Here is a 15,676-nt window from a genome sequence, read left to right as displayed (position 1 = left end):
TTAGCTGTGGTACATCTGATAAGTTTTACAGAACATTCATGCAGGTTTGGAACAAAAAAGGACTAAAAATGTTATTTTTAGAAATCTGAAAACTTAGCCAAATTGAACCAAATCTGGTATTGACGAGTAATGAGTAATTTAACATGAACCTTTTACTCCATGTTTTAGTAGAGTAAGTGGGCAATTATTTCACTTACTTCCCAAATTTACAACAACAACAAAATGGCAATTTTCTGCTATTTGACTATATGCAAACGTATATTTTCGTTAAAAAAATGGTACAAAATGTATTTTATGGATCAATTAAAACCGAAAATTCAACAAAGTTTTAGAAAAATTCCTCATGTAGGTTGTGTTAGTGATTTAATGATCTTAGGATAAGGCATTAGAAAATTTCTTAATAATGCGTTAATTGCTAAAATCGTGTTTTCAATATGGTAACCCAATATCAAATGCTGATAACTTACAGGTGTATTAAATAAAGGGCATTGCCAAGCACAGTATCGGGAAACTACATGTGTAATGTCAACAAATGTTTATGTTGTGCATAAACGGACAGATATATATGGCGGAAGCAATCATATACTGAATAGAGTCATATGCTGAACTCGGCTTCATGAAAATAGAAAGCTTGAAATCTCATAATGAGGTATAAAAAAGTATCCTTTCTCAACTCTTAAAAGTTGAAGCTTTGTTATTGGTTAGCCTCATTTCATCATTTCATATTTCAATTTGAATGTATTATCAGAAGGAATCTTATATGAGGGAATATCGGTAAGAAATAGAAGGCTTCTTTTCAATATAACGAGAATGGATCGTGGTTAATATGTCAGAGAGACAACAACCCAAATTGGATGATGTGAACTCAAAGCCACCCATGGGTCTTCAGTGAACGACGAGGAAACCCTCATACCACGGGATATTCCGCAACTGACCCCAAAACAACATTACACACAGGTACAGCGAAATACTGGCCCTTATAGACATACATGTACAAGAAAACTGAAAGTGAAACCTGCATATGTATACAAGACATACAGAGGCCAGAAATTCCTGACATATGCAAAAAATGATACAGTACTTTGGCATGCTCAAAATCTGTTCACTGTGGGAAAATAAACCATAATTAAACACAACAAATATTCAGTACAAAAAGATCTGAGTCCCTTGTTAAAACTGAAATAAAGGAACTGATTATAGGTTACACAAATGCACAAACAAAAGAAAACGACTATCATTTAATTGACACGCCAGTCTATACCAGTTCAAATCTACAAAAAGGTATGTCTTATCGTATGCAATATAAATCCCAACTCTTCCCATGCGAGGTTGAGAACCACGGTACATTATATATCATACAATAAGGACACAACCCATGTCATGCTAAAAACTGTTTTTAAATATTGACACTTGGTTGATCTTTATAAAATTTTATAGCAAGGTTATCACGAGTTCTTTTTAAAGGAGATCATTTTACAACTGTTTTATTTAGTGTGTGTGCTGTCTTTTTTTTTTAATTTCTCATTTCATTTTTCTTTTGCTATTGTATTCCATTTTGTCTGCGGCTACATTGTATGTGAATTAACTCTGTTTCCTGGATTAACGTTTGGTAACTTTTGGATTCTGATGTTTCTCTATTGTGTGTATGTTCCGATTCTTGGAAAATGTTTTTGCCGATATTTTTTTCTTTATTAAGTTTTTACTTAATTGAACATGGAATCATTTTTTATTATGTTTGACTTTTTCATCAGAAATTTACAGTAAGAGGGGGGTTGTGATATATAAATTTATAACAGGATTCTAGCAGATTATTAAACATAATTGCCTGAATTTAGCACAAAATTAACGCAATCTTTCAACAATGAGGGTTTCCTATTCCGAGAACCCTCTTGGATTCATATATGTATGTATATGTATATATCAAAGGTCTGTATGCAATCATCCATGTCCATGCTTTTGCAAACTATAAAACTACATTCTACGACTTGCAGCATCAGGACAGAAGTTTCTTACTCCTTAGATTCTTCTTTTTGTGAAGTAGGAAAACATAATATTCATTTTGCATGTACATGTATACAAACTTTATGAATGTGTCAGCGTACAACTGTAAACGAATTTATATTCTTGTACTAATATTCGTATTTTTTGCGGTGGACAGATAAATGCAAAAAATAGTTTAATAGGAAATGTTTAATTTTAACACTATATAGCACTAATCATTTGGTACCGTGAGTATGTTTACTTGACAGTGGAATCTTCGAAAATTAATACGTTTACAGTATATAGCAATCGATTGCTTCAATATAAGTATTTGTAAGAATCAGGCAAAATTGGAAAAATCAGAAACATGCATGTCAAAACCCCATCGATCTGATAATATGATTTCACTCCAGGATGCTTTCTTTATTTGAAAAAACCATTACTTGATCTCTTCATCACTTCATCAGAAATTTTTCAAAAGAATCTTAGAAAAATCAGGTGTTGACAGAGTCCTTGAAATGTTCATTTTCAGTACATTTCAATGAAATTGTAATTGAAATTGTAGAGTTAGTCAGACGCAGAGTTATTATTAAAAACATGCAAGGCAAATATATACAATGTTGCAACTGGATTCAATATTTACAAAATGTACGTCGCCGATCGGTTTAAAACATCTTTCCATAGTTCACAAGAACCTTTATAAACGCGGCCCAATGAAAGATCCAGATATTTCTAAAAAGGAGGCTGAGTGGCCTTAGACTGGACCCATTCCATTGAATTAAAATTTTCAAGAATAAAGGCCCCTCCCGGGGTGGGGCGTACTTACGCATTTCCAGTTTGTATTAGTTTTAGCTATGTAATATTTTTCAATCTACAATCCGTATTGAATTTTTATTTATTGTTTTTGCACTTGTTTTCATCGGTGGTGAATCAAGAGGACATTGATCTCTACAAACTTATGTGTACATGGTCTCTAGCTGGCAGATTTTGGTTGATATCCGGGTTTTTTTTTCATGTGCTTATTGTTTTTTTTCTGTGTCATGTTGTTTGTTTTAGTCTCAATTTTTTGGTCTCGTCTTTTGAATCCCTGATTTCTTGGCTTTTGCCATATCGTTTCTCTTGATCTTACATTCATGATTTCATATGCCACATTTAAATTATTAATTATTATTATTAATAAAGATGAGATATAGGGGAAACTTAAGCTTCATGATGTCGACCTTAGCACAGAGATTTGTAGGTGATCTACCAGATTACGATTACAAATGAAGATACGGTAGTTGCAGATGTAAAGTGCATTTATGATTCATGTAGAGATTACAATTTAAAAAAAATAACTAACAGAACAAAAACAAATATCACAAACAAAACAAAACAAAACCACAAAAAAAAACAAAAAACAAAAAACAAAAAAAAAACAAAAAAACGGAAAAAAAGCATGACATATATGATAAGCTAAACAAATTAGGTAAAATTATTTTATACTAGGTTCGAAAGCTTAGATTGTAGTATGTGTAAGCATTGAAAAAAAAGGACAGTTCATCGTTCCCAAGTATAAAACTTTCTTTTGTTTCTAAATATTCACACAAGCACACCCTTTACCACAATACTGTGTTAACTCTGGTCGTACTACTTTTATTGCCTCTTTGACATCGGATTCGGAAGCTGTTATTCCATCACCTTGGAGTTTAGTTCTGATTACAGGAATACAAGGACACATATTCCAGCTTATGCATGCATTCACGGCTCCTTTAATTTGTTCAACTATAAGTTTCTTGTTTGCTATAGCTTGCTTCATATTTGCAAAGTCTGAGTCTGAGACAGCTGCACAATCTGGTCTTAAAGGTACCAAGGATAGGAAGTCAAAAGACTGCAAAGCAGGAAATACTGATGCTACCGTGCAGACGACATCTTTTTCCGTAATTGTTTTTCCGTATTGTTTTAGGCTATTGTCATTAGAGAAACTATATGCATTTTTGACAAGATTAAGAAGATTTTCGAGAGTTGTTGAATCTTTTGACACCTCTTGCTTGACTACCTTAATCATCAGTTCCTTTTTCCTCTTATCAATGGCCTGAGCTTTGATAGATGCAAATTGTGCATCACTTATGTTGCATGTCGGCCGGAATGAGATCAGGGTATAAAAGTCATAATTGTTTTTCATTGGAAATAATACAGCTATGGCGCATATTATATCCCTGTCCGACAGCAAGGTACCGTAGTACTTTTCCTCGCCGGTCTTATACTTGTAGACATTTTTCAAGGTCTCGAGCATTTCATTAATTGAATGGCCTTTCTTAACTCCTTGTTCTACGTGATCATGCATAATCAGGCGAGCATTGAGGTCTTCTCGAATCTTTGTAAAATTGTGATTGATTTTTTTCAAGAAATTAATCACAATGGCTTGCTTTGACAAGAGGTTTCCCTTGTGTACATTTTCAAAATTTTTGGGCAAGTAATCGGAAACGAAATTGACAGGTAGACTGGCAAGTCCCAAGACCCCATTGAAGTCAGAGTTGTTTGCCAAGTCTGTAAAAAGGGTTCGGATCGAGGCTGTAACATTGCTGAAAGTTTTAGTCGAGTTTTCCCAACCCTCCAGTAGCCTATTTGCCTCGACTTTGGTATCTGCTATTTCACGGGTCAGGTTCGCTTTATAATCTTCATAATTTTTTCTGGCTTTAGCCATTTCGTCTCTGACCTTAGCCCACTCATTAATACCGAGTGCAATGTTAATAGCATCTCCCAAAATGCTCAACGTATGGGTAATTCTTTGGGACCAACCGATTTTGAAGTTTCGGATAGCATGTCGTCGGGCAGCTGAATTTGTCATGAAATTTTTTACAGCTTTTAATTTAGCCAATGGTTTTCTCAGAGAGTGCCTCAACTTCCCTTTAAAACCTTTCCAACTGTTAATTCTCTTCCACTTCTTCAAAGACCGCCATCCGTTTTTGAAATATTTACCTACATTTTTGCCCATTCGTTTAAATACCTTAGGGATAAGTTTGACCTTCTTGAAGAACGTTATTTTACTCTGATCACCAACACCATCTGGGTTGAACAAATTCTGAATCTGCGATTGGAAAAAGATGTCTTCGGCTATTTGGCCATAAGCCTTCGAATATGCCTTCACGAACCTATTGAGCAATGCCTCTGCCAAATATTGCACCGCGATACCAACCAACAGATTCGTCTTTGTTTGATGTATTCTAGCTGTTAAGTACTCTAAACTATATTCTAGTTGCCAAACAACCTCCTTCAAGTAATTTTCAGATGTAACATTGTGTTCAATATTTTTTGCCATTTCAGCAAATGTTGGGAAATCTTTTAAGCTTATCTTTTCAACTAATCTTTGAGTCAGCTCTTGGATGGTCTCCACGCTTCGGATTGTTTCGTTGGTATAAAATGAAATGTACCCATTGTTAACATACGATTGTTTGAGGTCAACATAACTACGTCCGTTATTTCTGTACAAGACATCAAATTCTCTCTTCATACCTCTTATTTCTGAATCTAGAACTTCAATTCGGTCTCTGTCGGTACAAATACTCTTCCAGATAGCACAACCCCCTGTTAAAAGCAAACAGATTCCATAAGAATCTTGTTCAATCATACAGTCTTGTGATAAAGTACCTCATCGTTTGTTTGTTTATACATAATTGCAGTTACCTCTCTTTGACAAAAATATTCATTTTCATACAAGATTAACACCATCTTAAAAAATGTGTTTTTTCCAACCAAAAAAGGACTTGTGGTCAATCATTTTGTAATTTAATATATTTGCTTGGTATGTTTGGGTTATATCATCATCTGACACTGTAAACCATAATTTATTTAAGCATTGATATTTATATTCGAATTGTGTGAATTTCAGTTAAACAAAAATGAATTATAAATGTGCGTTTCCTATTTCACCACGCCCCACCCCCCACCCCACCCCAAACAAAAAAAGGTTGAATAGGTAAAACATTTTAATTTACAAAAATATTCTATTATTGTATATTGTTTTACAGTTAATACGTTGAAACGGTGCCGAAAAGCCATGCTTGTTGTTTACATTCTTAGTTCTTGATACACTGTTACCTATATAAGCGTATTTGTCGTAGTATCAAAGTTAACACTTAGCATATTAATGATATTCTAAACGCGAAACGACGGTTTTTTTTTTCAATCGGCAATCTAATGTTTAGAGTCGGTGTCGGAAACTGAGGTCGGGTCGAGAAACCGGAAACACATGATTAATTCATTTAGGCCTAACGCATGCATTTCGTTGTATCGTATTTAGGGAATCTGTCTAAAGAGCGGTTTCAGATGTTACTTAACGTTTTTTCTTTTAAACATAGTTCATTCAATAAGATGAATTGGATTCGATAGCAGGCTTAAAGCCTACATATATCCGCTTCGTACAAAGCAACATACAATTAGTGAACTTGTCATTAAGGAATAGATATACATATAAAGAAGGATAACTCTATAACATTTTTTTAAAGATGACATCAACGCAAATAAAAATACGACCTTTTCTTTTTTTATGAAAGACATTTACTGCAATCTATTTTGAAAATAGAAAAATTATATTAAAAAAATCAAATAAGTTATTATTAAGAAGTTTAATTATCATATTGATCTCAGCTGAGAAATAAAAAATGTTGGCCACACTTCTTCACACACAAAAAAATAGATGTTTTAAGCTTGACTTTTTTACGACATAATTGCGTTTAAAGCATAATTGCCTTTGAAGAAATATAATTACGTGGTAGTGTTTATTTACCTACCCGATGCAGCGCCAGCTATGGTAACTCCAAGATTCGTAACACGCAGCAAAAAAGAAGTACCCATTACTGAAATGAAACGGGTACTTTATTAATATAGTAAATTCGTATGTCTTTCCTCGGAGCATGAATAATGGCGTTATGTTAAATAATTCATAAAGCCATACATGCATTGCATTTGTACAGAATATATATGGAGACTTCGTTTAATGTTGGAAAACAACCAGAAACCACAGTACAGTACAAAACCCATACTTTGGAAGTAAAGTGCGCTTGATTAATGAATGTACATCTCAGGGGCTGATCCAGAGATTTTTAAAAAGGGGATCAGGCCCAGAAAAAAAGGGGTTCAATGCTATTTTATGTTCATTTTTGCTCAAATTTTGCACGAAATCAACAAAATGTTTCAAAAAGGGGGTTCGAAGGTTGGATCCTCCACTGCATCTACATTTGTATCACAAACATGCTATGCTTGCCATAAAAATGTTGCTTCATTCAAAAATCAACAAAATCATAAAGCATTTCTCCAGAAGAAACCACCAGACTCAGTTAAGACATTGTAACACTGAAGTTCTGTTTAAAATATTTTTTTACCCAACCATACTGGTATTGATGAGATATAAATGAATTTTTAAGCTGAGAGTTTGAGGCATCATGTCACATACCAAATACAAAAAGTTTAGTTTAAACATATTTTATTGCAAATAAAGCAGTAGAATTTGACACAAGTGAAAAGCCACTAATAAAGTCTTCTTCAACTGACAACTGGTAGTTAGAGCATGATTTCATAATACACATAATATACATAATTCAATATTATAGTATGTGCATGTCAGACAAAAAAAATATGAAACAAAGATAAAGGTTTAAGTAAAGGGAGAGTATTTATATGCAGGTAGGAAGAGAAGAGGAAGATGAAGATGAAGATTGCGATGGATTCGAGAACACTATAACTTTACCACTTAAAATACTAGAAATATGTTATATCCTTTAATAAAGTTAAGGACATTTTTGAAAATCGTAATATTTTCATCATCGGAACTTCCCCAAATGAGTATTCTTACGTCTATTTCCTGTCCTTCTAGAAGCCAGTTAATTTTATTCATCATAATTCGTCTTTGTTCAAAATTAAGTGGGCACTCGAGGAGAAAGTGGTGGACATTTTTCACTGCTGGTTCACAACGACAAGATGGATCAGAAATAATATTACAACTGAAGTAGGATGCACTACATCTGAAATGCAAGTAGGACTAGAACGTTGTCAGTTGATCAAACAGATCCTATTCAGTCCGGCATATACATAATGAACCGGATTTAAAATATGTTGGATTAATATACAGAAGTAACATCCCACAGGAACATGATGATATGTCATTCTGATCGGACATTAATTCTGATTCCGAACCAACCAGTGGTCACTCTATCTCTTAAACGGACAAGCAGAGACTACCGATTTTAACGTCTCAGTGCTCAAACCGTTAATCTGCCGCACTCGATGCAAGCACGCTACCACTGGTGCGGGCTAGAGAATAAAACAAATTATAGAATATTAAGTAGCACTCCAGCTAAGAATCATGCAAAATGTGATTCATGGGTAAATAATTCTATTTTGATATTTTGTTGAATTGCCATAGTAAACAGAAATTAGCATGCAGTTTTTCATGTAACCCGTGCTCTTAGTAGATGGAAATTATATAGAATGCACTGTAGATTTCAAAATTAAGGGAGACACTCTGTAAATGACAATTAAATACAATAGAATCTATTGGATTTTCAATGTTATTATCTTAAGAGCTGGCAGATTTGAATGAATAATTACACAAGTCATTTCATAGTAGAGACCCACAAAACAACTTAATTACAAAAATAAAAATATGTAGCCTTTTTTTTTGGGGGGGGGGGGAGTGTACCACATTTTTTATATTTTGCATGATTCTTACAAAGACAGCTACAATGTACTTAATCTTTCGTAAGAGACATGGTATGTAACAAATATTTATAAAAATGAATAAAATGGTGTATTAGGTACCTAGAACAGATATAAGTCCTCTCTTTTGTCTGGCAAGGGGCACTATTCCTTTGAAGTCGTCATCTAAAAGAAATTCAGTTGACGAAATTACTATGGTATTAGAATAATATGTCAGCAAAAAAAAATACAGCTGACAAGACAAATTAAAACAAAAAGCTCGATTAGTGTATTGATGATTGGCTGTTCACTTAAAGATCATACGCGGACGTTTTTGTACCGTGATACATTTACTTTAGTTTAAATGTACGTGTCATTTTGACAATTTTGATTTCTTTGTTGTGTGTGTATTTGTTATTGTATTTGTCTAGTCGTTATCTCTCTATTAGTTTTCTTTTGATTAACGTTCGAATCCGGGTTCCCATAATTTTCACTTTGAAAGAAGCGAATATCGCGGTTATGATTGTTGATTAAAGTCTGATCATGCTATATCGGATTTTAAAGTTAATCAAGGATTACCCCCGAAGATAACTGATCTTTGATTATCCATTAAGAATCGGAAGAAAATCGCCACTTACTATGAGTACTTTTGATTGTATACCAGCACGTACATCTGTATTGAGTGCACATTTTTTTTCAATTCTTACGGTTTTTTAATTTGATCAGCCAACATTTGCAGGGACACCATTTTTACTGTAAACGTGACTAAAATGCAGTGTTTGTGCTACAGTCGAACACTTTTACTTCTTCAAATGAACATAGATATTTACGAAAAAAAAGTTCCAAATACATTTTTTGTATCCCAAACTCGTTTGATAATACTTAAACTTTGTCAGAATCATAGTTGGACAGCTTCTTAGTTATGAAACAACATGCATGTACATGTATGAACTCATTACCATTGAGCATGTTTAACAAAGTGAATTATATCTTTATAGTCTTTATTACCCGTGTCCACAAAGTTCTCTTTTTCATACTCTGCCTTCGGGTATAGTGCTGAAAAAAGTTAAATAAATGCATATAACATTTTGATTTATCTTAAGAAATTGTTTGCCTAGCTCTCAGACTGAAACAGAGTTTAGTCTGTTAAAATGCATTTTGTTTTCATAAAATGTTTCCGGACGAGTCTAATCGGTTTCCTAAATAGGACAACGGCGTTACCTCGAAATACGGCTATATTCGAGCCAATACGACTATTTATATGATAGTTGTAACTGGTCAATATCGTGATATAGACTCATGTTTATAGACTTTTATGTTTATTTCATTGAGGAACCACATTCTTAATTATTTTGCTCTACTTTCAACCTAAGAATAAAGTATTTAAAATATTTATAATGAGCGAAAAAAAATGAAAAGTTAAAGTTTGTTTTTGATTACAAAAATAATGCTCACTTTCAACAAAGCCATCAGACATATCAGAGAATCTGTAACTGGAAGAAACAGATGTGGTTGCTTCCCCCATGTTTACTACGCTTCTGAATCAATACCATAAAGTTTAAATTCCCCTGCTGGTCGTTACTATAATGCTCTGATAATGATGGTTTTCTTGTCAATATCGGTACATGGTAATAACCAATGGAATTTTTACTGCATAAATAAGAATGTCACATGACACCTTTTATCCAATAAAAAACGGGATCTTGAGGCGATATGAAAATACAGTGATATGAAAAAAAAACTCTCTACAACCCTATAATGTTATTCAGCAACCTCAATATTCTGTCAATTTCAATACAGTGTATTATATCCCACTATAAACAAATTCGTATAGTGATTGCAGTATGCAAGAAAACACGTGCAAAATTAAAGAACCTTAATGAACGCGCTCACATACCCCATGTGTCCACATACTGGACTCTCGAATAAAAACTGTTTGAAAAAAAAATTCAAAGGGCTTTAATTCATGGAAAACCTCAGCGAAACATAAGTTTTATCATGGTACATTGTAGACTCACATACCAAAAATCAGCTAAATATTTAAAAGAGTTAAGAAAAATAATAGGAAAACTGTTATGTTTATGTTAATAGCAAGTCTAAGGCCTGTTATTTGTGTAAAAATCAGCATCAATGAAATGGTAACTTGATCTGTATCTCATCATGGTAGAGTTACATACCAAAAACCAGCTCAATATCTGCAAGTGTTTAGAAAACAAGTCTGGAAAACTAATGACTGACTGACGGGTCAAAAACATTATATCCTCCACAACTTCATTGCGTTGGATATAATAAAGGGGCAACTAAACAAAAATAATAAATTAAGGTACTCTTGTACGTACTGAATCAACTTACATCGATCGTTTGAACTTTTATCGTCAAAGTACAAAAATATAGAATAAAAAGAAAGTACGGGGATCGAATTCAAACGTATTTCAACACTAGCTTATTGTTAGGAATATTTAATATTGAACTTCCTGTTTTATTATTATTTTTTTTAATTCACCATAATTCTGATTACGAAGGTCATTTAAACACAAACACACAAATTCACGATGCATCGTACAGTGCGCCAGTTTACGTAATATTTAGATTCGATATCAGTTAACATGGAACATCTGGATGAATGTATACAAAACTCTCCGACGTAGTGCATAATTGAACTGCAATCTATTAGTTGGCCATTATCAGTTTTAAAATAATTAGGTCGAAATTCAATTGATCGACCCTCAGGTCGAAACTGTGTGTTAAATCATTCAAACTTAAGACACAATTATTGAAATAAATCATATCTTTAGATACATGGTCCTCTCAAGTAGCTACATTTCTCAGTTAGTAAGCTATATAGCTCAAGTGCCATAAGTTATTCCTGAGACACGCAAGTGGCATGTAAAAGCAATTAGTTTCTGGACATATAATTCCAAAAACACGTACAGCAACACACCCGTAAACCATGAAGTCTTAGAATATGATTTTAACAATCATGTTTAGTGCAGAAATATGCACCCACAGCTCTGTTATAATAACACACACATGGCCAAAACGTCAAATAGATTAAGAATGATTAAGAAAAAAAGCAACAACACCAGACCAAAAAATGACACAATTTCCGAGGAATGCATTTTCGAAATTCCTATGCTATCGTCTATGCAAAGTGTCATTTTTATTTGTCATCTGTGGGCTTCCGATGTCCCGAGGCGGTAACCGTAATAAAAATACACGCTACAGTGGGAGATACGTCAGGATGTTTTGGGGGGTTATGCTACCCCTTTGTAAAAAATCACCAAAATATGAGCTGCAAATAATACCCTGAACCCATTTCCTTTATACAAGTTTCTTGATCGGAACCATATGCGCCCATTTTATCCGCCATGGCCTGCATGAAATATCTGAGGACAGCTATTTTAGTTGGTACTCAGTATTCCTCTTTATATTTCAGTTCTATGATTGATGACTATTTACAATCTCACAGGGTTTCATTACTCGCTAAGCATCAAATGGATTATTATGCGACTTCGACAATGAACGACTGGTTTATTCAGTAAATGCATAGAAATTAGAGGTTGGATGTCAACTATTTTAATTGGATCATTGTTAATGCGAACCGAATAAATAAGCATATTCAGTTCGCAGTAAAAGTTGTTTATTGGCGTAAATAATATAGAATTGAATTTGATATAATAATAAATAACAATAAAGGTGACCTAAGTTTCTGCATTTGAACCTTAATGGGGAATGCCAAAATGGGATTACTTTCCTGCGATAGTGTAAGATAAGATAATTGCAGACGCTAAATTTGCTTTACAAATTTAAAGGCTCTGGCGACTGCTATATCAATTCTGATCTTCCAGCTAAATTGATAAAAAATGAATCAAAGTATACATTTTTGCACCTGTACTTAGCTTGAAAACTTCACTCGATATAAAGATTAAACTGATCTCATTTATGGTAGTTATGGACTTACTGACATCATTTACGGTAGTTTTTTACCTACTTACATCATGGATCAACTGACATTTTTATGGGATTGACTGACATCACTAACGGTAGTATTGGATCTACTGACATCATTATGATTGGAAATGGACCTACATACTGATATCGTTTACAATATTTATGGACCTATTCTTATTAATAACAATATTTGAGCCCTACTGGCATCTTCAACTAACGGACCTTCTGACACAATTTTACGGTATAAATGGAACGACTAACGTTAGTAATTGACATCGTTAACAATATAAATATTTCTTTTATCTTTTGGGATATTGATTGACCTACTGACACCACTAACTCTATAAATGGACCAACTACAATGTAGCATATCATTACGGTAGTAATTTAACGATGGTTATGGATCTCTGCGTTAAAGTACTTTTGAATTCTGTCGGTAAATATTCAATGATATATTCTATTTAATTCCATTTTTTTGTTGTTATTCAAATGTGATTGCATTGAAGTGAAAAAACGTTTTTGTGTAAAAATCCTCTGTTTCTATATTTAATCAATACAGAACTGAAAAATCGGTATCACGATTGCTTAATAAATATCACATAACAGAAGTTCCATAAAATTCAATGGGAAATATTGTAACATAAATGAATATTATGTATATACCATCATCGTGTAGCTCATCTATGACCCTTTTCCCGGCGATCCCTCGTTGAAAACCTGAATATAACAAAAATATACATGTACATTTTTTAACAACTTGCTTAATAAATTGAAATACACTACATTGTAGGTATCAGAAAACAAGTAATATGTTAAGATCACATGTAAAGTATTTCAAAATTGTAAAAAAAAGATCATTTTCCAACAAAAAGGTTGATTGATTGATTGATTGATTGTTGGTGTTTAACGTCCGAGCTTCAATATTTCAGCTCTATTCAGGCAATGAACATGAATGAATGATAAAATGAACATGAAATGAAAAATGGGATGGGACACAAGGATAGTAGGGTCGACAAATTTAGATTGCCACTAGAAAAAGGGGGATGGTTAAGGTCGGGCAATTTATCCTCCTGTGGCGGAGCGTAAAGGTTCCTACTCCTATCGAATACGGCAACAGGGTTCTTTAACGTGCGAGGAATGTGGCATCTTTCCGAACACGGTGCACCACTACGGTTTGCGGTCAATAAAAAGCGGTTTAACATCAATACATGGGTATTGAAATCACCAGTAAAATGGGAAGTTTCAAACATCTTTCTAATCCGTGAGACATCTATTCAAATTACACAATCAAGTGAAGAAGAAGAAATTCAAATCAAAATTTAAAATTTATTCAAAGTGCACGTTCAATTTGACATTATTACACAAAGACAATAAAGTCGTAAATAAATAATTTACAAAAATAATTAAAAAAAAAAACAAAAAAAAAACAATTAACGATAATGAAAATGTAAAAATAAAAAAAGCAATATAAACAAGGAAAGATAACTCTTGTCATAATACACACCCTTTTTTATACTTACCTGGTTATAGTATACTATATAATGACACTAATTAGGACACTTAATGAGGATGCCTATGGAGGTCGTTTCCCCCTCATCACCTTTACGGCCCCCTTCCTGCATCAAAAGGTCCCCATGTTCTCTTTATAAGTCATGGGTCCCCTATCTGAGTCCACTTCCGGTCACCCAAGGTCCACTTCCGGTCATACCCAAGGTCCACTTCCGGCCCCCTCCCTCTACTGGTCACTTCTTGTCGTTGACCACCGGATGTGACGTAATGCGCATGCGCATTGGGTGCTCCCCAAAAATGATAAGCCTAGAATTCTTAGTATACTACTTACATAATTTTAACTACTACATATATATATATACTTAATACTCACAATCTACATTGTTACAAGTAAGTGCTTCACCTTTGTTAATTGTATTTATTTTAATGTTTGTTTGTTTGTTTGTTGGGATTTAACGTCCGAGCAGTAATATTTCAGCTATATTCAGACAATGAACATGTAATGGATGATAAAATGAACATGAAATGATAAAAAGGATGGGTCACAAGGATAATAAGGTCGACAAATTAAGATTGCCACTGGAAAAAGGGGGATGGGTAAGGTCGGGCAATTTAGCCTCATGTGGCGGAGCGCAAAGGTTCCTACTCCTATCGAATACCACAGCAGGGTTCTTTAACGTGCGAGGAACGTGGCATCTTTCCCAACACGGGGCACCACTATGGTTTGCGGTCAGGTTTTCCGTATTATAACCTGACAACCCCAGCATGTAACACGCCAGGGGTACCCCATTCCACCACCCCCGGCTAGGTTTCTGAGCACTATTGAGTCGCCTTTTACGACAAGCTTAGCGCTGGTGCAGGCCTATTCTTTTCACACCCAGACCTGCACGGGGCGTATTTATTTTAATAATCATTATTATGATTCTTTATATGTGTATATACTGCTACTAGTATGTTATACAACGGTAGCGGTTTTTCATTCACTGAACTGGAAAAAAAAAAGGTAGTTGCTGTCTTGAAGTTTGAAGTCAAAACAAAAACATATATAAACATATTGCATGTCTTGCATGCAAAAACTAAAACTTAAAAAAAAAAATAATAATAATGCTAAAGTCATTTACCTTCACAAACCAGCAGCAACAGACAACCAAAGAAAGCCAAATAGACAGGTTTTGAAGACATCGTTGACATTTGTTAACAAGGTTTTCCGTAAAGCAACTTAAGAAAGCAAACGTTTATATATTAAACAAAAATAAGCCCCGCCCATCAAAATAACACGACATTGAAGTATTTATTTTGAACAATGGGATGCTCATCATTACATGTAAACAAATATATAGACGTTAAGACATCACCCACTCTCAAAATGTATTTTAAAGCCACTAGGAGGATATTTTCTACATTGTATCTTGACGTTTTATTTTGCTGTGACCTTTTGGCGAGAGAAAGTACGAGAGTGAATTTACCGACTTTATTATCGATGTTTTTTTTTTACACCAGGAACATTCGGTATCTAATGATAAATCGAATACACAGTTTTAACAATAAAACTACGTTAAAT

At 33.9% G+C, this 15,676-nt stretch overlaps 1 protein-coding gene across 1 annotated transcript; it reads right to left on the bottom strand.

Annotated features, from left to right (window-relative positions):
* Positions 1-3,260: 3,260 nt before the first annotated feature.
* Positions 3,261-15,326, bottom strand: LOC148604283 (uncharacterized). The gene is made up of 6 exons (XM_088549306.1): positions 15,237-15,326; positions 13,270-13,323; positions 9,664-9,711; positions 8,779-8,841; positions 6,753-6,818; positions 3,261-5,547 (listed from the first exon to the last, which is right to left on the bottom strand). Exons 1-6 carry the CDS (start codon positions 15,304-15,306, stop codon positions 3,554-3,556), a joined length of 2,295 nt encoding a protein of 764 aa, XP_088405432.1. The 5' UTR covers positions 15,307-15,326; the 3' UTR covers positions 3,261-3,553.
* Between the last annotated feature and the right edge of the window lie 350 nt (positions 15,327-15,676).

The sequence above is a fragment of the Perna viridis genome, chromosome 10 (assembly GCF_037379345.1).
Source record: "Perna viridis isolate PV_CMFRI_1.1 ecotype Kerala chromosome 10, ASM3737934v1, whole genome shotgun sequence".
In the NCBI taxonomy this organism is placed as follows: Eukaryota; Metazoa; Mollusca; class Bivalvia; order Mytilida; family Mytilidae; genus Perna; species Perna viridis.
The sequence above is the reverse complement of the archived record's forward strand: the minus strand, read 5'-3'. Positions and strand labels throughout refer to the sequence as shown.